The sequence below is a fragment of the Canis lupus genome, chromosome 18 (genome assembly GCF_011100685.1).
Source record: "Canis lupus familiaris isolate Mischka breed German Shepherd chromosome 18, alternate assembly UU_Cfam_GSD_1.0, whole genome shotgun sequence".
Lineage (NCBI taxonomy): Eukaryota > Metazoa > Chordata > Mammalia > Carnivora > Canidae > Canis > Canis lupus.
In genome coordinates this window covers 37,498,684-37,523,926 of record NC_049239.1, presented here as the reverse complement: position 1 = coordinate 37,523,926, position 25,243 = coordinate 37,498,684, and the positions used below count along the sequence as shown (strand labels likewise).

The 25,243-nt window shown below is 39.7% G+C and overlaps 1 protein-coding gene and 1 non-coding gene across 2 annotated transcripts; both read right to left on the bottom strand.

Moving 5' to 3' along the window:
• Positions 1 to 12,668: 12,668 nt before the first annotated feature.
• On the bottom strand, positions 12,669 to 12,771 carry LOC119864340. Its single transcript, XR_005373725.1, has one exon. It is a non-coding gene; the product is annotated as a U6 spliceosomal RNA (small nuclear RNA).
• Positions 12,772 to 17,324: 4,553 nt separating this feature from the next.
• Positions 17,325 to 18,254, bottom strand: OR10V1 (olfactory receptor family 10 subfamily V member 1). Its single transcript, NM_001388574.1, is given in 1 exon segment — positions 17,325 to 18,254. A coding segment is annotated over 1 exon segment (930 nt).
• Between the last annotated feature and the right edge of the window lie 6,989 nt (positions 18,255 to 25,243).

Genomic DNA, 25,243 nt, shown 5'->3' with positions numbered 1-25,243 from the left:
ACCCAGAGCCATTGAAGCTTTCAGTAGATTTCTGTACAAATCTGTACCACTGGGAATCCCTGGGTGGCTCAGTGGTTTGGCACCTGCCTTCGGCTCAGGGAGTCATCCTGGAGTCCCGGGATCAAGTCCGGCATCAGGCTCCCTGCATCAAGCCTGCCTCTCCCCCTGCCTGTGTGTCTGCCTCTCTCTCTGTCTGTGCCTCTCATGAATAAATAAATAAAATCTTTAAAAAAATCTGTACCACTGTCATATGTCTCATCCACTCAAATTATTTGTATCTGAATTAAGCTCTTTTTGGTGGACAAAAAAAAAAAAAAAAAGCTGATGTCCACTTAATGCATACAGCATTATCAACTATCAACTCAACATTATCAACCTATTAACTCAACACTTGATCGGTTAATAGAGAATTACCCAAAGCAATAAAGAATTCAAACTATGTTCTTCTCCAGGAGACCAGGAACCATGGACCAGAGCTGTTGTAGAACTTAAGTGGAGGAAGGCTGAGACCATGATGGGTGATCATGTGGTTCATCTCTAAGGCAAAATAAAGGAAGCATTTTGGTAGAGGGGTGACTAAGATTAGCTCCAAATGTCAGAGTCCCACCAATCCTGATAAATCTCATGATAGAAAAGAAACTTGTGCAATATCTGCTTTTCAACTTCATATGGAGATTAAAAAAAACAACTGTACTTGGATATTCCACAAGTCATATCTACCAAGTCAATCCGTGGTTTGAGTTTATTTACCAGAAAATAAGACACATGAACTCTATAAAACATCTACTCTTTTAATTTTAGCTTTGAGAACAGGAAACTGGAAGACATAACGACTTTCAGAGGGACAAAAAAAATAAGCTTTATTTTGTGAAATCCCAGAATGTGAAACAAAAACCAATAAGAAGAAATTATAGAAAGATAGCCTTTAGTTCTATAGAAAAGGAATATTGTTATTGGTTCTGGGTAAAATGAAGTAAGTGTAATCTACCCTGTGTCTGCCAATGAATACAGCTATAAAACTTGGGCAGAGAAAAAGGAGCAGCCATTTGAGGACTCTGAAAAGCAAATAGTGACAGGTAGTTCAGGAAAGAAGGCCAGACTTAGCAGTACAGCTGAACTGGTGGTTGGTTTGCCCCCTTCTGTTGCCTCTCTTACGTCCTCTGGCTGAACTCAAGGCAGCCTGAAACCCAGAAGTGGGCATTGGCATGGATAGACCGGGCTCCCAGAGGAACCATCTAGTTCAGACTTGAGAACTGAGAACAGGATCCTCTACTGGTGACGATGACAACAGTGGGGCCCACAGGCACCAGAAACTCAAGGGGAAGGTACCTTTTTCTCCAAAGAGCTTGTTGTCTCTAGAAGGTGAACGCCTGTGGATTTTTTTTTCTGTCCTGTCTTCCTGTTATTTGGACTCAGACCTGCATGCAGTCAAGGGAAACTCCCTTCAGAGTAGGTAAATAAAGCCTCAGCCTTCTGACCAAGCAGGGAGAACCCAGGGAAGTGGAAAGTACCAGGGAGATTTTACAGACGGAGGAGCTAGGGAAAGTGATCCGATACAGTTTTTTATGAATTCCTAGGTCACAAATGGGTGGAAAGGATTCCAAACAGCATACTAGAGACTTCGAGAACTTAGACACAACTAAGAGAGAAACCACTTTCCGTGTGCCAGACTGATCACTGGGTAGAACCCATGTGGAACATATCTGAATATCACATTAAAGGCTTTGAAAATGGAACTAACATTGAAATCACAACAAAAGGGAAGGGGGTGGTGGTGGTAAAAAGAATTTCCAACCTCTTGAATCTAATAACCAGAGAAAATTACTGAGACTAGTGTTGAAAGCAACCCTGCGAGCTCTAGTCCCTGGAAGAGAATGAGGATGGGGAACAGGTGGTAAAGATTCGGGGATTGCCATCAAATGTTGATTCCTTCCCAAATGGACTACTTTCTAGAGCAGTGGATCAGAATCGCATGGAAGGCTCATGAAAACTCAGATCACTGGGTCCTACCTTCTCCTACTTCTGATTGAATAGATCTGGGTTGGGGCCTGAGAATTTACATTTGCAACAGATTCACAGATGATATGGATGCTTCTGTCGTGGGACCTGCACTTTGAGGGTCACTGTTGTCAAATAGCATGGTAGAGGAACCAACGTGGTTTCAAGCGCATATCATTAATTGGAATAATTGAGAAGCTAGCCAGGAGCCTCTGTGACTTAACATTTTTGTCTAGCAGTTGTGGGTTAGATATTGAACACATACACACACGTGCATGCACACACCTTGGCTCCAACCCCAACTCTTAACTTCCAGAAACAGCTACTTCTACTTCCCTCTTCCTTTTATTCATTTCCTCCCCCTCTACCCTCTCATCCTCCCTCCTCATTCCTTTTTCTTCTTCTCAAGCAACTACTTTGCTAGCTATTGAAAAAGAAATATGAAATATGTGATTTTCCTGACCCCCAGGGGCAACAAGAATTCTTTCTCCTTATTTGCTTCCCACCCTCTTCCTCTTCCCCTTTCTTCTCCTCCCTCTCTCTCTGCTTTACCTCCCTTCTTGCTTGTTTTGGATACAGTAATAAAACATAGTTGGAATTTTCAACAGAACAATGAGAATTCTCATCAGACTGATGACTCAGAAGAAGCCCCAGAGTTTTTCCTCCAGTAATTATTCACAAGTTGTTGCAACACGGGACAGTGGATTCCATTGCTCATAGATACCGTAATGCCTTTTGGCTCATTTAGTAGCTGGCCACCTATTCCCGAGTTTTTCAGGTGAAAAAATGAATCTATGGATGGGATTCAATGGCTCATTTACAATTTTTGTAAACTGAATATACATGGTATGTACATAAAGAGATCAATCTCTAGAAAATCAGACTAAAAAGTCCTTGTATTTGCAATGAAGCCCACCACCTCAACACTGGATGCTCCTTCTGTACTTTTTTGGTCTTTGAGATTTGGGCAGAAAGAGAGAGAACTTGAGAAAGATAACAGAAACTAGTTTTACCAAGCCCTACAAAAAATAGGAAATAATCCTTTTGAATGTCAAGAAAGAAAACAAAAACTATATTCAGTCTTTCTGAAATTGAGAAACAAAGAATTTGTTTTCTTTTCCCAATTTTCCTTTTTAGAAAAATATCCACCAATAAAACTGTTCAGCCTACCTACATAAACAGCATCATAACACTGTGCCTGAATTTAATGACCAAAGTAGTAGAGAAACTTTATGTACAAAAAAAAAAAAAAGTTCATTATGTCATATTGCAAAACTGGAAATATCTAAAATGTTTGGTTTTGGGGCATAGTTTGATTCTTTGTATTAATTGGCTATTGCTGCAAAAAAATGTCATATAACAAACAAATCCCAAACCTAGTGACTTGTAAGTACTTATTTATTTTCTTATATTTTTACTTGTTTATACAGGTGATTTTATGTCAGCTGGGGTGGCTCTGCTTCAGGTTCCAGTTTGGCTAAACTTGGATCCAGGCTTTAGATTATGTTCAGGTCTGCTGCACATATCTTGTTTTGGAATCATGAGTCAGCTGCTTCCTGGGACATGCTTTTCTCATTGTGATACAGGAAGGCGAGGGGATTAGTCAAACTAAGCAAGCATGTCTGAAACTTGTGTGCCAACATGTCCATTAGGATTCCATTGGTCAGTAAGTCACGTAACCAATGTCAATGGAATCAGCCAATTTACTCTGCCACTGGTTTACATGGCAGAGGGAGATAGGAAAGAATTGAAAACAACAACCTAAATCTACACTTTTCCAATCACATGATGAGATGCTTGCTTTGTTAAAAACTTTGTTATTGTGGATAGTGTCAAAATGTCAAAAAAGCTAGAAGAGCGTAATGAACCCCCATGTATCCATTTATCATCCATTTATCCATTTTACTAGTTATCAACTCTTGGCTACCTTTCTTTCGTTTATATTTCCATTCACTTCCTTGATTGGATTATTTGATCACCTAAATCTCATGCACTTTAGGATATATCTCTGAGATATTAAAATTTTTTTAATGATTTTATTTATTTATTAGAAAGAGAGCATGAGTGGAGGAGGAGGCAGAGAAAGAGGGGGAGAAGCAGACTCCTCTCTGAGCAGGGAGCCCAACTCAGGGCTCGATCCCAGGACCCTGAGATCATGACCTGAGCTGAAGGCAGATGCTTAACTAACTGAGACACCCAGGGACCCCTGAGATAATTTTTTAGAAAAAGCATAGCCACAATCCCTTTAACATAATTTCTGAGGAACATGCTAGAAATAAAATCCTGTAAGAGAGCACAAGTAATAATTTCTCTGACATTGGCTGTAGCAACATTTTTCTAGATATGTCTCCTAAGACAAGGAAAACAAAAGCAAAAATATACTATTGGACTACATCAAAATAAAAAAAAAAAACTTCTACACAGAAAAGAAAACAACAAAACAGAAAGACATCCTACTGAATGGGAGAAGATATTTGCAAACAATTTATCCCATAAGGAATTGGTATCCAAAATGTTTGAAGAACTTGTATACAACTCAACACCAAAAGCAGAAATCCAGTTAAAAATTGACAGAAGACATTTCCCCAAAGAAGACATACAGATGGCCAACAGACACACAAAAAGATGCTCAACATCAATTATCATCAGGGAAATGCAAACCAAAACCACAATGAGACATCTCATGCCTGTCAGAATAGCTAAAATCAAAAACAAAAGAAATGAGTGTTGGTAAGGATGTGGAGAAAAAGGAACCCTTGTGCAGGGTTGGTGGGAATGCAAACTGGAGCAGCCACTGTGGAAGACAGTATGGAGGCTCCTCAAAAAGTTAAAAATAGAATTAGCATATGGAGGCTCCTCAAAAAATTAAAAATAGAATTCTTCTACCAGATATTTACTCAAAGAATGTGAAAACACTAATTCAAAAAGATATATGCACCCTTATGTTTATTGCAGCATTATTTACAAAAGCCAAATTATGGAAGCAGCCCAAGTGTCCTTCAGTAGATGAATGGAGGGCAGCCCGGGTGCTCAGCGGTGTAGCGCTGCCTTCAGCCCAGGGTATGATCCTGGAAACCTGAGATCGAGTCCCATGTTGGGCTCCCTGCATGGAGCCTGCTTCTCCCTCTGCCTGTGTCTTTGCCTCTCTCTCTCTCTCTCTCTGTTTCTCATGAATAAATGAATAAAATCTTAATAAAAAAGATAAATGGATAAAGAAGAAGTGGTGTGTATACCATGGAATACTACTCAGCCATAAAAAAGAATGAAATCTTCCTGTTGCAACAACGTGGATGGATCTAGAGGGTCTAATGCTGAGTAGAAATGAATCAGTCAGAGAAAGGAAAATACCATATGATTTCACTCATGTGGAATTTAAGAAACAAAGTAAGTGAACAAGGAAAAAAAAGACCAAAAAGTCTCTTAAATAAAAAAAAGAACATGATAGTTATCAAAAACTGTATCTATAAAAGGTTTGTAATGACATAGGAAGTGAATATAATTTCTAGTGAAAAAAAGATCATGTATACTTAATTACAAGTATGTTAAAAATATGCTGTTCAAGAGAGCAAATGGAAATTTAACAAAATGTTAAAAGCAGTTGTTTTTTAGTGCTGGAAATAAAGTGGATTTTTAAAGAACATTTTATTTTTATTCATTTAAACACTTTCTTTAATAATCATGGATTGCTTTTATAATGAAAATAATGTCAATTATTAAAATTTTTTATTTTTTAATAGAGATTTTATTTATTTATTCATGAGAGACAGAGAGAGGGAGGGAGAGATATAGGCAAGGGGAGAAGCAGGCTCCCCATGGTGAGCCTGATGCAGTACTTGATCCCAGGACCCTGGGATCACAACCTGAGCCAAAGGCTAAAGACAGACACTCAACCACTGAGCCACCCAGATGCCTTGACAATAATGTCAAATTTAAATTTAAACATGAGCTTAAGTTGCTGGGCAAGTTAGGTTACTTACTTGGATATTCAACCTTCCCTGATAGTCCTATTAGTTTACAGCAAAGGAAGCACAAAAAATTAGAAAGAGTCACATACTTGCCATTAGAAGAGCTGGGGTAAATCACTCACACTCTGGTGTACTCTATAATTTAATATAATATAAATAATATGACAAAATGACAAACTCGGAACATTTTGATCTTGAGGATCAAATGCATGTGAGGACATTCTGTAAATGGAAATTTGCTATGCAATTGAAAAATATTACTATTATTTCTGAGACCAAATTCTTAGCTAGAACCTAGGGTTGAAAGCCATAATATCATGTTCCAGACAGCCAACTATGGGAAACTGTCATATTCTTCTGCTTCTTATGAGTCAGTTAGTTGGAAAGAGCACTGGGCTAATAACCCAGTTGGCCTGAGGTCTCGATCTGGTGTCACCACTTACTGACCTGGTTACTTTCTGAGAGTTCTTCTGACTTTTTTGTTGTTGTTGCAAAAATTAGGAAGCCATGTTAGGTAATCTCTAAGGGCCCTCCGTATAACACATATCATTGGTGGCAAAATGACTAATGCAAAATTCTGGAACTGAAAAGTAATTTTTCACAGAACGCATAATGCCAGCATTTGCTTACAGTCATTAGGTTGATTTGTTTACTGTCTCTCTAGGTTGATATTTGGTGAGAAGAAATGGACCAATTATAATGTGGAAGCCAAGTTTTCATAAAGCAGACGACAGAGTAAATTATGGACTTTTATATTTAGAGCTATGCAATACATCCAAACAGATCATTTTGGGAACTTTTATGCTGCCTTCAGTGTGAGCTGGACTTAACCAGAACATTTAAGTTGAAGTTTGCTTCTGTCTCCCACTCACTAGGTGACCTTGGGCAAATGTCTTCACTATCTCGATGCTCCATTTCTCAATCTAACAAATGGATGTTATAATGTCAGTTTAATAGGGATTCTATTGATGAATGAATAAAATAAATGATAAAATTATCATTTTTATCCTTTATTCTTGGAATAGCTTTATATATGAAAAAGTTCTGTAGATAGCAAAGTCTCTGACATTTGAAGGGGAAGTCATCTGGAAATATAACATTGTCTGTGTTCACTCATCTTAATGAAGGAAGCTGGTAAAGGGAATAATCAAAGCCCATGGGTATTTAAAGAAGAAGGGAACAAAAGAAATAATTAGTTTCAAAACCTGGACAAGAACTAGCAGTGGAAGTTGGAGTTTTGAATGTTGACATTGGAGCTAGAGATTTGTCAGGAGACCAGGGCTTCAGCTCAATAATTATCTGCTCCCCAGATTCATTACCCTGGGGCTTATTAAATGAAGTTAGGACCTTTAGGGATATATATGTGGGCATGATATAATAATTCTCAAATGACACTGTGTGACCTGAAGGCATAATCATCAGCCTCAAGAATAAAGTTGAATTTGTTTAAAATTACCTGTAGCAAAGAGAACTCGGATAATAACTGGAAATAAAGACTCAACGCACATCCAAATGAAGGATACCTGTTCCCAAATACTGGGGCCAATACTTGAGAGAGATTTTCTTGTTTCATGTATTGGCACAATACATTTTTAAGACTGCACAATTTTATATTCTTTTTCCTCCTTCTCATGTCTTAGAGAGCCATGATTGATTATTGTATCTTGATTATTTTATTTCTCAGATTCTTGATACCTTGAAAAAAGGAACTATACTGTCTTTTTAATGTTTATTTCCTAAAATAAACATTTTCCTAAAATAAACAGTGCTATTAGCTCCTCATGGCAGTCCAAATGTCAACCTCGCTCTCTCTCTGGTGCTCCTCTCCAATTCTTATCCTAGGAAACTCTAGCTCATCTCTTCATGTGCTTCCAGTGCAACAACTGCGAAGGCTTGGTCGGTTATTCCAGGCTGCAATCCACTTCCCCCCTACCCCATGCCTCTCACAGGACTTTTTTCATATTTCACTCTTGGCCTTTATTGCACCAAATCATGATGGTTTGTTACCATGTTTGTTACCCCCTCTAGACTGTGAGTTACTTAGAAGAGCATGTCTTTTCCATCTTTAGGTCTCAGGATCTCATATAATATCTGATGTTAAGTATGGAGTAAAGTTAGATATTGGAGGCACTCGGTGCCTGAATTCTTTTTTTTTTTTTTAAGGTATTATTATGTGGCAGAGAGAGAGCATGAACAGGGGGAGTGGCAGGCAGAGGAAGAGGGAGAAGCAGGCTGCCTGCTTAGCAAGGAGGCCTATGCAGGGCTCTAAGCAGGGCTCCATCCCAGGACCCTGGGATCATCACCTGGGTGGAAGGCAGTGGCTTAATTGAGTGACCCCCCAGGCACCCCTGAATTCTTGATTTTTTGACCCACATCTCTTCTCTGAATTGGATATATGTTTAAAAGACCGAGCCAATGGGTTTCTGGGTGGCTCAGTTGGTTAAGCGTCTGCCTTTGGCTCAGGTCATGATCTCTGGGTCCTGGGATGGACATTGGACTCCTGGCTCAATGAGAAGTCTGCTTCTCCTTCTCTCTCTACCTCTCCCTTCTGTTCATGCTGTCTCTGTCTCAAATGAATAAATAAAATCTTAAAAAAAAAGACCAAGCCAAGAAAAGTCTTGTGATGATCATTCATTTTTTTGCTTGCTTTCTGTCTCCTCCATTGCACCTTCGTTTCTTTCATTTTTCTTCTTCTCTCTAATAGATAAAAATATTCACAGTCTAAAAAGTAAAGCAGGGATCCCTGGGTGGCGCAGCAGTTTAGCGCCTGCCTTTGGCCCAGGGCGCGATCCTGGAGACCCGGGATTGAATCCCACGTCGGGCTCCCGGTGCATGGAGCCTGCTTCTCCCTCTGCCTATGTCTCTGCCTCTCTCTCTCTCTCTGTGACTATCATAAATAAATAAAAATTAAAAAAAAGTAAAGCAATGAATTATAACCTATTCATGATTATATGCTGGTATAAATATGTAACTGAATAAAAATTTAAATGAGGGAGCATAGGCAAGTCTCCCATACCACACAATTCCAAATAATTTATGTAGATCTTCTATTCTCAGTTGGAGGAACATGACTCCCTACTCTCTATGTACGGGTTGAATATGATGACTTCCTCCCAAAGAATATGATGTGGAAAGGGAGAAAGAGAGTAGGTTTACACTGGAAAAACCTGAGAAATATTGCCTTTGCCAAGTGACTGAAGTAAACATCAATAGAGAAGTCATGTTTATAGTATGTACCCTTGATATAATGTGAAGAGAATGACACGTTACCTCTGTGTCTTTCTTCCAAAAACCTGTAACTCCTTGTCTAAGCAGCAAGTTCAATTTGCAGGACCTTCTACAAAATACCTAACTAGGACTTCTCAAACTGCTACGATTATCAAAAATAAGGAAAGTCTAAAAAAACTCACAGCCAAGAAGGACCTAAAGAGATGTGACCAGTGAATGTAGTGTGGTATCTTTGATGGGATCCTTGAACAGAAAAAGGACATTAGGTAAAAAAATAAAAAATAAATAAAAATTAAAATAAAAAAATAAGGTAATATGAATAAAGTATGAGCTTTATGAGCTTTAGTTAGTGATGACATGTCAATGTTGGTGAATTGGTCAGGATGAATGTACTATAGTCATGTGAACAATGAGGGTCATTGAGTGCAGTGTGCACACTCTGAGTCTTACCTAAAGTAGATATTCTCCACTTGGTTACTTCCTATTACGTCACCATGGTCACTGCCTTCAGAGCAACTATCATAGTCTATCATGATCTTTTTTATTTGTTGTTTTTTTTTTAATTTTTAAAAGATTTTATTTATTTATTCATGAGAGACACAGAAAGAGAGAAGCAGAGACATAGGCAGAGGGAGAAGCAGGCTCCATGCAGGGAACCTGATGTGGGACTCAATCCCGGAACTCCAGGATCACTCCCTGAGCCCAAGGCAGACACTGACTCAGCTTAATTGCTGAGCCACCCAGGTGTCCTGATCTTTTTTTTTTTTTTTTATTTGTTTACCATCTGCCTCTCCCATTAGATTGTAAACTTTGCAAGGGCAAAGATCTTCTCTGTTCAATCTGCTGCATTCCCACTATGTTGAAGGTTGCTACACATAGTAGATGTTCAATATATAGCTGTTGAGTGAATGAAGGAAGGAATTATTGAGAGTTGTTACCATGACTTGAAGGATCATTGCAACTGAAGCAGAACTAACTCATTATTTCATGTTATAAATAAACTGTACTTCATGCTTTTTTCTAAAGGGAGGGAAAGTACCTTGATCTAGGCTCCATTTCTCCCTCTCTCTACTTCTTTTCTTCCTTGTTTCCTTTCTCCCCTCCCTCCCTAATTTCCTTCTTTCTTCCCTCCCTCCCTCCACCTTTCTTTCTTTCCTTTTTTTTTCTTTCTTTCTCTCCTTCTATAATAAAAACAATAATTTCCCCAAGCATCCTGTGAAGGTAGCCTGGGTTTCTTCTTGGATGGTGTATAACTAAAGGTGCTAACATGCATTTGTTCTTGCTGAGAAGTTTTTTCTTCTCTTCATCTCTTAACTGAGTCACCTGGAAGAAACACATATCATGGATGTATACCATAGGAAACTCAGATTTTTGCTATTGAGATGTCATTGAAGCAGAAGCGCCTAGCTACTAAGGGTAAAGAGGGTCTCTGTCCACAGCTGGGAGCCTCCTGACTCCTGGGATCCCTGAGAGCAAGGATATGACATAGAAGCTGGGAAACCTGAAAGTCACAAAAGAATAGTTGAATGGTAGACCCTGGGCATAGTGTGATATCCTACATGTTTCATGAGGAGCAGTGGTGGACATGTTAAGAAGGATGGTACTTTACGTGTTCTGTGCTAGTCTTTGAAGTATTTCTGTGCTTTGACTGGTGTGTTACGTTTCTTCCATTAGGTTATTTAACCTGTAGTTCTCCTGATGATTTTTTTTTTTGACTGCCATCTATTTACTGTGGCAAGTTTTGTGACATATTCAAAGACATATTAGTCATGGTGTCTACTGTCAATGAGGTCAGCATCTGACTTGGGAGATAAAACACAAAGGCATGAAATGTGACTTTGGTCCAATGCAAGATTAACTCTTGAAAGGGATGTTATCATAAAGGAGGGAGGGACAAGAAAAATAGCACAACGCTTTACAGTGGAGGCAGAAACTGAACTGGCCCGGAATGGATGGCTATAAATTAGTGATTAATAAATTATCTCAATATTTTTGAGATATCTAGGCATCAGGATAACAGAGATAGTTTCTCTCTCCAAAGAGGTCACAGTGAACTTAATGGAGATAAGTAAGCACACTACAGATGTTATAGATGCTGTGACGGAGTTATACACAAGATACAGAGGGAACATGGGAGAGGTGTGGTCAATAAAAAATATATCTCTTTAAAACATAGGTAACAGAGAAGAAAGGTGGTATATTACTCGGGTTTTAACCATCTTCCTGATTTTATTTATTTTTATTTTTTTTAAGATTTTATTTATTAAAATAAATAAATAAAAGATTGTATTTATTTATTCATAGAGACACAGAGAGAGAGGCAGAGACACAGGCAGAGGGAGAAACAGGCTCCATGCAAGGAGTCCAACGTGGGACTCGATCCCAGGTCTCCAGGATCAGGCCCTGGACTGAAGGCGGCGCTAAACCGCTGAGCCACCCGGGCTGCCCCAACCTCCTGATTTTAAACAGGAAGAATTGTATTCAGTGAAATAGATGCTTTTCAACTCATGGAAAGGATGGAGAATCAGGCCTAGGCTGGGACTCTAGGAAGACTCACAGCACAGAACCAGTCATGAGAAGAACCACCATATTCATCCAAGATTGTCTGGGGAATCAAGGAGTCCCCACTGATGGGATTTTTGGCTTCCGAACCATACCTCATCTGCTAGATTCCCAGCAGTAGATGGATGCCTCACACTTCGGGCACCTCTTTCTGTGGGTTACTCAGTTTTAATTCAGGTCTTGAGGGAGTGCATCTGATCGGTGGAAATTAAATACATCCTAAATTGCTAGGGAGTCTGGGAGTTTGTAGTTTTTTTAGGTCGTGAAGTATATGAAGACTCACCAGCTGGTGGTTGAAACAGATTGTGTGCACACCACATTGCCAAAGTTTCTAGGGCTGCACACTGACCTCAAATGGCAAAGGCCTAGTACTGTACCCTGGGTTGGAGGGCTGTCCAATTGGACTGGCAAATTAAAGATCAGCAAGTTGTCCCACACCAGTCAAACACATGGAGAAGATTCAAGATTGTAAATTATAATTAACACACACACAAACCCATAGCCAGTTATCTGCTGTCCCCACTGTTATTGTGCTCATGTTTTTTTTTATGTATTTATTTTTTATTGAGTTATAGTTGACCTATAACATTATATTAATTTCATGAATATGATTTGATATGAAATAATGATTTGATATTTGTATATATTGCGAAATGATCATCACAAGTCTAGTTAACATCTGTCACCACAGTTACAGTTTTTTTTCTTGTGATGAGAACTTTTAAGATCTTCTCTCTTAGCGACTATCAAATGTACAACTACAGTCACCATGTTGCACACTACACCCCCAGGACTTATTTATTTCATAACCGGAAGTTTGTACCTTTTGACCCCCTTCACCCATTTTGCCCACTACCCATCCCCTACCTCTGGCAACCACGAATATGTTCTCTGTGAGTTCCATCTTTTGTTTTTAAAAAGATGGAACTCCTCATGAATTTGCATGTCATCCTTATGCAGGCACCATGCTAATCTCAGTCTCATTCCAGTTTTAGTCCATGTGCTGTAAAGTAAGCACTCCTTTCTTTTCAAAGAATGAGAAAGTCACACAGCAACATATGACTTTTTTTTTAAGATTATTTACTTATTTATTTATTCGTAGAGACACAGAGAGAGAGAGAGAGAGAGAGGCAGAGACACAGGCAGAGGAGAAGCAGGTACCATGCAGAGCCTGACGTGGAACTCGATCCAGGGTCTCCAGGATCATGCCCTAGGCTGCAGGCAGCGCTAAACCGCTGCATCACCGGGGCTGCCCAACATCTGGCTTTCAAAAGACCTCAGAATGAAACCACCTTTGGGAGGATGTGACTCCCAAGTCAGAGGCCCACAGAACCCCAGCACTCGGACTTTCTCTCCTACTTGGGAGGACACAAGGCACCTGCTATCCCATTTGGTCATGCCCACATTGTTCATTTTCACTTGCTGATTGGGTAGCAGCTAAAAATCTATTACCATGGGGGTAAGAAAGCGCCACAGAAGCCTGTCCAAGGTGAAGAGAAATGGCCCAAGCATAGACAGAAGTGAATAGAAAGTGGGGGAATTAATGAATCAAAGTCAGTGCTTGTGGATATCTTAGATTTTAACAAGTTTAATCCTCTTATTTTGTAGATACTGGGATGGAGGCTTGAAGGAGGAAAATGACTTTCCTAGGTTACAGCTTCTAGAAACCATGTCTCCATGTCTTCATGTCTCCAGTCTCATGATACTCCTTTCAGAGAAGCATGGTGTAGTTGCTTTGATGCCACATCTATTCCCTGATGCCCATTCCAATAATCCACAACTCCTCTCATCTTTCACAGTCCTCCAGGTTTCTGTCCTGCTTTCCTCTGTCAGTCCTATCCTCATGTCCTCGTGGGATATCCTCCCATCCTCAGTTGAGGACATCCCCGCATCCTTAATCCTCATAATTTATTTTTCTAATGTCTTCAGACTCACCTTTTCTTCATTATCCTCTTTCCTCTTCTAAACACTGCAATACTATAAAAGGATGAAAGAAACATCCTTTTAAGTTTGTTTGGGATTTTCTTCTAGGAATAATTGTGGAGTATGCCTGTCCCTTTGGCTCTTTATTTTTGGAATAAAGAGGAGCAGCACTGGGACACCTGGGTGGCTTAGTGGTTGGGCATTTGTCTTTGGTTCAGGGCATGTCCTGAGATCCAGAGATAGAGTCCCATGTCAGGCTCCCTGTGAGGAGCCTGCTTCTCCCTCTGCCTGTGTCTCTGCCTCTCTCTCTGTGTCTGTCATGAATAAATAAATAAAATCTTAAAAAAAAAAAGAACAGCATCAATAGCATCCACTGTGCAGCAAGTGAAAGTTATAAATTCTCAAAATTTTTCTTTGAATGATGGCAGTTTAAAAATATCCTTGCTAAAATTAGGTTAAATATGGCAAAGTGTATGATCTTCTTTTAATATGCTGTAATAATAGCTACCCACTTCCTTCAGACAGATATTTTATAGTTCCCATTTATATTTCTTATTATCTGTAAGTGTTAGGGAACACAGGACTTACAGATATAGAATCAAATAAAACACTAAAAAATTAGTAGTAGCAATAAATGTTTCAAAAAAGTTTTTAATAAGAATATATATTTATCAGTAATATTAAAAAAATCTGAAAACCAGAAAAGAATAATCTCTGAAGGAAGTCCTGTTCAATTCCACAAATATTTATGAAGTACAAGTGGTACTTGGAAGCAGTGAAGGATACAAGTGGTAGAAAAAGGGTAGAACACAATCCCTTTGTATAAAGAACATAAAATTTTTATGAGCAGCAAGACACCCTTCTTAGATATAATTTATCTCTTCATAGTAAATCAGCTGAATCTCACAAATGCTAGCCACTGCACTAGATGCTGGGAATTCAAGGATAAATGGCATATTCTCCATTCCCAAGGGACTCACAACTATTGAAATATTTCTTTTCCCATTCAGATGAAGGTATAAAAAAATTATAAACAATGGTTTTCAAAACAATAAGATAGCCATTGCAATGCGAATCCCTAATAAAATTCTGGAAATGCATGATTGAATAGGTAATTTATAGACATTTTTAAAAGCCTGATGATTACTGAGAGCCCACAGAAGTGACCCAAGATAAATCATGCCAAATACACTTCACTTTTCAAATAAGGCTTTTAAATGGTTAGCTTTATATCAGTACTGTAGTGTATTTTGATTGTCTGAAAAGATTTGATAGGCTTCCCATGATATCCCTCTTGGAAAGATGTTTATTATGGATTGGATTGTGAGTTGGTTAATTTTTGATGCAAAAATCACCACTTCAAACTAAATGACTTACAATATCAAACAATTTATTTTCCCATGTTTCTGTGGGTCAACATTTTAGGCTTGTTCGGCTGGCTGGTTCTTTTGCTGGAGTCACTAATGTGACTGTAATTATCTGGTAGATCTACTGGCATTGGTCAACGGAACCTCCTTGATGGCTTATCAAGGCTTGATGGCTAGGTGTCATCCTAGCCCCAACTTCTTCATGTGGCAGTCTCAAGGCAGAAGAGAAGACAGACACCAAAGGTAAGTGTAAGCCTATATGTCCAACATATTTGCTAATGTCCCATTGGCCAAAGCAAGTCACATAGCCATGGGGGAGGGGAGCCATCCAGAGGCATGGATCCACTGAGAAGGTCATAATTGTGACACTGTACCACCAGTGGTATTAACTGAGCCCATGTCTAGCTAGTTGGACAACAATTCCCAAATAGGAGGACTACTATAGATGCTCATTTATTGTATTTTATTCTGAATATTGGTTAATGATTTGGGCAAAGGAAATGGAAATATGATTGTAATTTTGACCATGCCACAAAACTATGAGGAATAATATATAAATCCTGAAGATGAATTTAGCAGTTCAGACCACTTGGCCCAAACCAATAAAAAACAAAACAAAACAAAACAAATATATCAGTGTTAAGTGAAAAATTCTATAGGGGCACCAGAGTAGCTCAGTTATTTAAGTGTCGGACTCTTGATTTCAGCTCAGATCATGATCTCAGGGTTGTGAAATTGAGTCCCGCATTGGGCTCTATGCTGGGCATGCAGCCTGCTTAAGATTCTCTCTCTCTCTCTCACTCTCCCTCTGCCCCTCCACTCATACCCTCACTCACTTGCTCTCTTTCTCTTAAAAAGAAAAGGTCCTACATGTATGTTAGAAAAAAAAATTATGGTCAGACAGAATTGAAAGTCATATGAAGTGATATGGAGATTTTATTTGATACCAAATTTATGAGAGACCAAATGATTAAGGTGAATTGATAGAAATGTGGTTCACAGGTCATGAAAAGTAACAGTTCCTCAGAACAAAATATTCCCAGTGCATTGTATTTATTTCTGGGTAAAAACCTGTAGAAGGATATGGAGCTTGGGGAAATCTAGAAGGTGACTGGTGTGAGTACATTTAAATATGATCTCCTGGAGAGAAAACTCTAGATGGAGTATTTGCTCTAGAGAAAAGAAGACTAAAGACTTAAAGAAGATACAAAATCTGTCCTAATACTTGGGAGACCTGTCAGGGAGAAGAAAGCTCTAGAGGGCCAAAATAGGATCAGTGGGAGGAAGTTGCTTATAGATGGATTTCAAACAAGTATGTGGTACTTTAACAACCTGAGTAGTTCAACAAGGAATGTGATGTCTTAGGAGTTAATGATCTCTCTTCTTGAAAGCTCAAGCAGAGTCTGGAACACTGAGCTGCTGTAGGAGGGGTTCTTGAGGAGTCAAGATTCAACGAGGCCCATTTCCTTCTTTCCCCATATCTTCACTTACTGAATTAAATAACATTTTCTTCCATTATTATTACCCTTTTTATTGCTGGGGTGCTCTTTAAAAGTTACGAATAGAATCATGACTTTTCATTTTGGTTAACAACACAAAAAACACCTAAAAAAAAAGGAAAGAAAAACATCCCTCTTTCTTTGCCCAATATTATTGTGTGAAGATAGCTTACACTTTAGATATTTATTTATTTATTTATTTAATTTATTTATTTATAATTTTAAAAAATTCTTTTTTAGAGAAGGAGAGAAGAGGACAGGAGGGGTAGAGAAAGAGGGGGAGAGAGAGAATCTTAAGCTTTACATTGTGGGCTCAGTCTCGCGACCCTGAGATAATGACTTGAGCCAAAATCAAGATTTGGACACTTAAACCAACTGAGCCTCCCAGGTGCCCCTAGATTTTTAAATACTTGTGTTTTCATCTTGGTTACACCTTTTTTTTTTTTTTAAAGCCATTTTAGTTTCCTTTTCTAAAGCATGAAGGCAGTGGTTCTTACTATGGGCTAAGTGAGATAACCCATATAAAGTGCCTAGTATACAGCAGGTGTCCAATAAGTGTTGGTGCTCCCCCATCCATGCCCAGGACATCACACTGCCCTCCATGACACAGCTTTGTTTCAATGACACAGCAGCATTCATCTCTGGTGATCCTAGAAGGGTGGGCCGTGTTCCAGTTTGCTGAGGACATTCCTGGCTCAGGCATGTTGTCCCAGCATAGTTATTAATAGCATCCCTATTTACTCTCAAGCATCCGACTTGGACAGGTCAAGGGATCATCCTATCTAGAACTTCCTCAGTGCCCTCCTTAGGGCATCTTTCAGTTCCCTGTTCCTCATACTGTAGATCAAGGGGTTTAAAATGGGAGTGATGAAAGTGTAGACCACAGACACCACTCGGCCCATCTCAGGAGAGTAGCTGGACCGGGGGGACAAGTAGATAAAGCTGGTGCAGCCATACTGCAGGAGGACCACTAAGATGTGGGAGGAACAGGTAGAGAAGGCTCGGTGGCGCCCTTCTGCTGACCGGATCCGTAAAATGGCTGCCATGATGAAGATGTAGGAGGTGGAGATTAAGGACAGGGGGACGCTCAGGCCGATGAAGCTGATGATGTACAGGGCAGTCTGGTGAGTGTGTGTGTCTGCGCAGGCCAGGCGCATGACTGCAGGCATGTCACAGTAGAAGTGGTGGATCTCGTTGTGGCCACAGAATGGGAGATGGAAGATTAAAATAGTCAGCGGCAGCGACAGCAGGAACCCCAGCACCAGGGACCCGACCATCAGCTCCACACACAAGGGCCAGCTCATGATGCGGGTGTATCTCAGAGGGTAACAGATTGCCACAAACCGGTCGTAAGCCATGACGGCCAGCAGGACACAGTCAGCTCCACCCAAGAAGATGAAGAAGAACATCTGGGCCCCACATCCGGGGATAGAAACAGGAGTTTTGCCCATTGAAAGGAGGTTTGCCAAAGCCAGTGGGGCAATGGCAGAGGTATAGAAGATTTCCAGGACTGCCAGGTTAGCCAGGAAGAAGTACATGGGGATGTGGAGGGAGGGGTTGATCTGGACAAGGACTGCAATTGTGGTGTTTCCACCGAGGCTGGTCAGGTACATCACCAGGAAGGCCACAAAAATCCCCACCTGGATCTTGGGGTCAGCTGAGAATGGGCGAAAGAAGAACTGTATCTTTGCAGTTTTATTTATTTCTTCCATGGGTAGTGTATTTGGTCTGAAAAAGGAAAGATGACATGCGTCTCTAGGCACATCCCATGCAATATGATGCATTTGCAACTCCCCTGGTTGGTGTTAGAGCACTTTCTGAGGTACCTCAGCGATTGTGTGCACACTTTCAAGTTAGCGCAGATCCTGGAATATTCTAATTCACATGCTTGCCACCCCTCGCCTTTCCTCCTCTACCCTCAAGTACCAAAGCCTGAGAAATCCTCAGTGATGGGGATTCGGATGCTCTTTGCTTTGATGCTGGTGCCTAGCACAGTGCCCGATATAGAAAGTTTTCCAGGGAGTGTTTGCTGAATGAATTAATGAGGTTCAAAGTTACAAAATGGATAAAATAGGGTATTAGTTAATTATGTGAAACCTGAAACAAACACGTTTTAGGAAAGTTTAATTGATTAAAATTGATTGATTTAAAGAGAACCGTGGTACTGCTACATTGATATTACAGCACAAACTTCAATTTAGCTTAACACCAAGAGATGTTATTGATTCATCCTGCTTCCCCTCCTTAATCCAGTTTATTCCTAAATACTGATAGTTTGTCCTTCAAAAATTTCTTGTATCTATTGCCTTGGTCCTTTCCCACTGTCCCAGTCAGTTCTACCCATTGTTATCTTACATTTGGGTTCTTGGGATAGCCTCCTATCTCTACTCCCATTTTTCTTCCTCTTCCCTTCATCATCCATTCTGTTCACCATGATCACATTATCCATCTGCTTTAATGCCTCCTGTTGCTTACATGACAAACTTCGTGCCTCTCTGCTGATTATTCCAGTGTCTCTTGGACCTGATTTATGCTAATTGTACTATAGCCCCAATTATCCCTGTCATGTACCATGTGGTCTACTCATTGGCCTCTTCTCCATCATTCTTCTTCCTGTTTCATATCCTGTTCTCCTTCCAGTTAGAAATCTTATCTTCTCCCTTTTGCCTAATCCAGATGCTGTCCAACTTCCAAATTCTAGGTCATGTTATTCTTCTGTGATGTCCTCCTAGACCACTCCAGTTTAAATCTTTCTCTCTTGTCTCTGAAATTCTGTGTTGCTTAGAGTGTTATGATTTTAGTGCTAATCCACTGTCTTTTACTTTATCTACATGTTCTGTCCCAACGTATATTCCAGGTTCCCTGAAGACAGGGTATCTTATGACAAATTGTCATTTATTCCATGTTAAGTGCTAGGCATGGTGAAAAATGACTTATATGCATTAGTTCCCTTATTCCACAAACTACTTAGGAGGCCTATACTATTATCACCCCATTTTACAGATGAAGACATAGGCTTAAAGAGGTTAGGAAATTTTTGAAGTCGCACAGTAGAAAGTGGGAGAGCCAGGATAGTCTACTTGACCACAGACTTTATTTAATCTTGGTTTATACTACACCATCTCCCTCAATAGTACTTCATATTTCCTACGTGGCTTTGTTATTTGATTATATTTCAGCTATTGGTAGAACTCCAGATGGTCTATCATAAAAAGAGCATCTAAGATCTGAGGCCAAAAATGTTAGATTACAGTATTTTCAGACTTGAGAGGCATAATTACAGTCTAGACTATTGTTTTATCTAATAAATGCTTCCCCCAACAATGCAACAAAAAGAGTGTCTCTTGTTTCTTTTCTTTTTAAGATTTATTTATTTATTTTAGAGAGACAGAGAGAGGGCATGAGTGGGAGGGGCAGAGGGAGAGGGAGAAAGAGTCTTAAGCAGACTCGGCACTGAGCTCAAGTCCTGATACAGTGCTTGATCTCATGACCCTGAGATCACGACCTGAGCCAAAACCAAGAGTCGGATGCTTCTTTGATTGCACCACATAGGCACTCCTCCCTTTTTTTTATATATATATAAGGAGCAGGGAGAAAGGGGTTGGTTAAAAACTATGATATTTGGGTGAAGATGGAGGGAGAGTGTCTTAAAGCAGCCTTCCTGAATGAAGGAACAAAGAAAAGGTCCTCCATGACACAGCACCCAGGATCCTGAGTGATGCCCAAAGGGTTTTCATAGGAACCTGCAGTTTCAGTTTCTTGCCTTCTGGTGGCTAAGAATCTAATCCTCGGGGATCCCTGGGTGGCTCAGCAGTCTAGAGCCTGCCTTTGGCCCAGGGCGTGATCCTGGAGTCCCAGGATCGAGTCCCACGTCAGGCTCCTGGCATGGAGCCTGCTTCTCCCTCCTCCTGTGTCTCTGCCTCTCTTTCTCTCTATGTCTACCACGAATAAATAAATAAATAATAAATCTTTAAAAAAAAGAATCTAGTCCTCAAACTCACACAATAGCTTTGAAGCAAACCTATGTAGGTGATACAAATGAATAACTCATTTCATAAGGAACTAGAGATGAAAAGTCCCAGTGGTGACTTCTGCTCATTTTTTCCCCTCTGTTACCACCTCTTGATCTTAGGAAGTCCATCCAACCTCTTGGGCATAAATCTACCTATAATCTCAAAGCATTTTGTCTAACTGCAATGCATAGGCTGCATTGGCTTCATTGGCTTCATTTTATTACAAGGTCTAGGAAAGGGAAGAGGAAATTAAATGTAGAGAAATACTATGAAATCCAGGGTTCTGAATAAGAAATCTAAGTACCACATTATCCAGTATACTATCTAAAATATTCTCTTCTTTTTTTTTAAGGTCTTACTTATTTACTTGAGAGAAAGAGAGAACAGGAGCGGGGGCGGGAGGGGCAAAAGGAGAGGGAGGAGCAGACTCCCCTCTGAGCAGGGATACCACTGTGGGGCTTGATCCCAGGACCCCGGGACCAGGACCTGGGCCGAAGGCAGATGCTTAACTGACCAAGCCACCCAGCTGGCCCTCTCTTCATTTCTTTATGCAAAAGTTCCTCACTCATTGTGGTCTCTTCATTGTGACAAGATAAAGATGTAAGTTAGGTTCCATCTGGAAGCTACACCAACGTTAAGTTATGTGAAGTGCCTTTGTCATTACAAAGAAGAATCCAGCTAGACACATTTCACAAGATGGCCTGGAACTTTCAGCTATTCCTTCTATATGATGCCAAAATTTTGAAGCAAATGTTGAGCACGATGCAAGCAGATAACTGAATGTTTCACTAATTATTCTTTATATTAATCTGGGGTGATGGTGGTGGTTGTTTGGATCGATGCATGCCTCCTAAACCAGAATGTGTATATTCTACAGGGCACACAAAGCTCTGTCCAGGACAAAATGAAGTTCCAGGATCAGCATGGTGCAGGTTTCTTAAAAGGTCAATTTTAACTTGAAAATTTTTGGAAAATTATTTCATATAAAAAAGTGGAGATAATATACATTGAAGGAAGATCTCCATGAATTTTGAGAGATAAAAACATAAGATTTCCATGAGATTTCTTACTTGTGGTTGCTCACCAAGTCCTTAGGAATATAAATCATCTCTCATGCTCATTAATTAATACTTAAGTAGAAAAGTTTTAGATGTACTGGTTTAGACTATAGATTGGCTATTCCCCAGAGAAAAATAATTTTCCAGACTTCCCAAATATACAATTTTGATTTGGAACAGCCCCTCCCTTATTATTCCAAAGAAAACAACCGAAATGGTAGTCAACACTTTCTAAGATAAGTATGGCTCAGAGAAAACTCCCAGAGGACAGTTAGTTTTTGGAAAGATTGTTTATCATCACCTGAGACTGTTTGCCATCATGCAATGAAGAACATGGTTCTTTGTCCTTCATTTATTTCCTGCCCAAGTTGACTAGCATCCCAGAAGGTCACGGATGCTCACAGAATCAGAGCTCTGACATGTTATGTGGTCCATCTCTTCCAAAGAGTTTATCTGACTTGTCCAAGTTTGCACAAATGGGTCATTTTAAAAATTCATCACTTAAATATACAAGGTACTCTAGGAGATGCAAAGATGATTGAGATGCCATCTACACTGGAGTCACAGGAACAAGGCTGTTGGCCAGATTTTCCCTTATTCTTGTTCTGTTTAAAATAGTTGCATTCCCCCCCTCACCCCCTTGTCAGTTTCACTCTATTTAAATTGTAGACAACATTTACAAGGGGAGAAAAGGTGGTTCAAAAGTAGCCTTTTAACTAGTCAGTAAACTGCCTCTTCCGTTATACAACCAGATCTTGGGACAACGTGTATGTAAAAAACGTATATAATTGGGGAGAGAAAGATGGTAGAAAGTAGGCTGTCTTGGAATTGAATGATGTATGATTGCGAGTGATGTGTGATCGAATCCCAGCTTTGCTACTTACTAGTTTGGGGATCTTGCTAAGTCACTTGCCCTAAGTCCCTGTTTGTTCCGAATAACACTTCACTTGTTTACAAAGGCTGTTGTGAGATGAAAATGAAACAATGCCCATGAAAGAACTTATTGGAATGCCTGGCACGAATTAACTGCTCCATAAAATATGTTGATTCATTGATTCCTTCCATTATCTAACATGAGACTGAAAAAGATTTAAATTGTTGGGTGGATAGGATACCTGGCAGATCGGTCTGATATTTTCTGGGCAAGATTTTATGTCGCATCTGGTTCCACTTCTAGTTTCCTTTGTCACCTTATATTGCAGAATCTCTCTTTAAATAGAATGGAGAATGAATGACCATTGCCTCAAAAGGTAGCTGTTACAGTTAAAAGAAAGCTTTATATAAAATGTCTTGACTCTAGGTTTTTCTGGTCTAACTGACCTACATGGCATATCTATGAGCACAAAGTAGGACTCACCTGAAGAGGAAGATAAAATCTTAACTTGGGAATGTTGATTGTGGGATGAACAGAGGAGGAAGGACAATGCTCTAACCATCACTCACAGGGCGAAAGCCCTGCTTGGAGCACAGGTATTTGTGGCTTTTGGAGATACTCATACCAGCTGTAAGGTCTATTTGTACCTATTCAAAGAAAATGTTCCAACATCAGATGTACTCAGACAAAAGATACATTTGTCCTTATAAGGCATTCTTGGATTTTCTATAAGTGTGAATATATATGAGTTTCATATATGAATTTAAATATCATGCATAAATGAAATTCAAATTTCCTTTACATCTATACGTCTGAAGAGATTAGATGTCTGAACAGATTCTTTACTTTCCGGAAGAGACTTCTGTGAGAATTTTCTGGCAGCAGCATCTGGAAAGAAGGAGCTCCAACGTGATATCCCTTTAGAGCTAACATGTTGAACCGTATGGAATTTGTTTCTGAAAGCTAACAATGGTAGCACACAGGCAATTTCACATGGTTCAACATAATACTTTTACAAACATAATTTGAAGGTGTCAAATGAAATATTCAGGCATTCAACAAAAATTATTCTCCTACTGCACACCCATGGGTAACATTTATTGGGCACTTGTACACTGTGCCAATCATTGTGCAGGCATCATTTCATGCAAGTGGTCCTACAGTCAATATTAAACGGGTACTTTCATTGTGCATGTTTTTCAAGTGAAGAAATTCAGGCTCCTGGGTTTGACTAACTTGCCCAGCTGTTAAATGGCGAAGTAGCACTTAATTCCTAGGGCAGTTTGGAAGCAAGTGTAAGCTCCTACCGTTCAAATAAACTGTATCATCACTGAGCAATGCATTATGTGTGAGGCTGAATGATAGGTGTCCTAGAGAGAAACATTTTAAAAATTTAATTTTCCCTTATCAACAAAACTATTTCATTGGAAAATCATGTGCCACAAGCATTTCTTAGTTTATTATAAAGTCAATGCTCAGTCCCCTAATTTGTGATCTCTCTCCTTTTTGCTCCTTTTCTACTTCCTCACTGTCTACCCATTTTCAATTAGCAATAATCGCACCTCAGATAAATCTCATTGGCTACGACACTGCCGCTGTGCAAAGCCACTGACTACCCATTTAATTAACAATATTTATTTTAATAAATTGTTTAAAAAATATTTGTTAAGGCTCTACTGTATGCAAGGCATAGCTCAAGAATCCAGGAGAAGAAGGAAAAGTGTAGGGAATGAAAGAAGTCAATGTTCAAAGAGTTTGAATTGAGAGCAATAAAAATAGTAAAAGTCAAATTCATTTAAATACTCTCATAAAAGGACAATATGCCAGGGGAGCACAGGCATGTCTCTTGTTGCGACAATGTTTTTTGAAAAACTGCATGTAATTAGAATTATTTTTGAATGCATAAGAGGGATTCTTGATGTGAAGGAAGCTTCTAGTCATTCCTTTTTTTAAAAAAGATTTTTTTTATTCGAGAGAGAGAGAGAGAATACAAGCAGAGAAGAGGGGCATTGGGAGAGGGAGAAGTGGACTCTCCGTTGAGCAGGGAGCCTGATGAGGGGCTCAGTCCCAGGACTTTGAGATCATGACCTGCCCTGAAGGCAGATGTTTAATAGGCTGAGCCATCCAGGCGCTCCTAGTCATTCCTTTTATAATAGAAGTAGATGTTCCCTAATTTTTCAGCTTCTATAAATTTGAAGTTTGGAATGATGGATTTTTTTTTTTTAAACTGGAGAAAGTCTTAAAAGTACTGACATCGTATGACATCTGTATGTTTCAGTGCTAGTTACCATGGAACTCTTAATCTGATCTAGAATATGATTCCTTGACCATTTTGGAGAGAATCTCCTCCTTGTCATCCATCAACTTGAAGAGCATGGATTTTACAGTATGCATTCTTGAGTTTGCCTTAAACTGGTATAAAACATTGGTTCTGAGTAGGAGCTGGACTTTGACTCTTTTCCGTGAAAACCCCATCCTTAGCTTCTCTTCCCTGGCTAATGCCTACCACAAGGCTTGGCCCAGTTACAAGCTAGGGATTTTCCTAATCTTCTCAAATCTGGAGGCTGGGAGGAGATTCTTACCTTATACTGGGCTCATGTGGACTGCAAGCTATTGCACATTTACTTAGACCTTTGCTAAACACTGAGGACCCCTGGAGTCTGCCTTTAGGTCCTTCCTTCTGTCCTCAGAGGATCCCTGGGCAGGTATGCTGAGCACTTCTAGATGCATAGATCTCACTGATTCAGGGCACTATG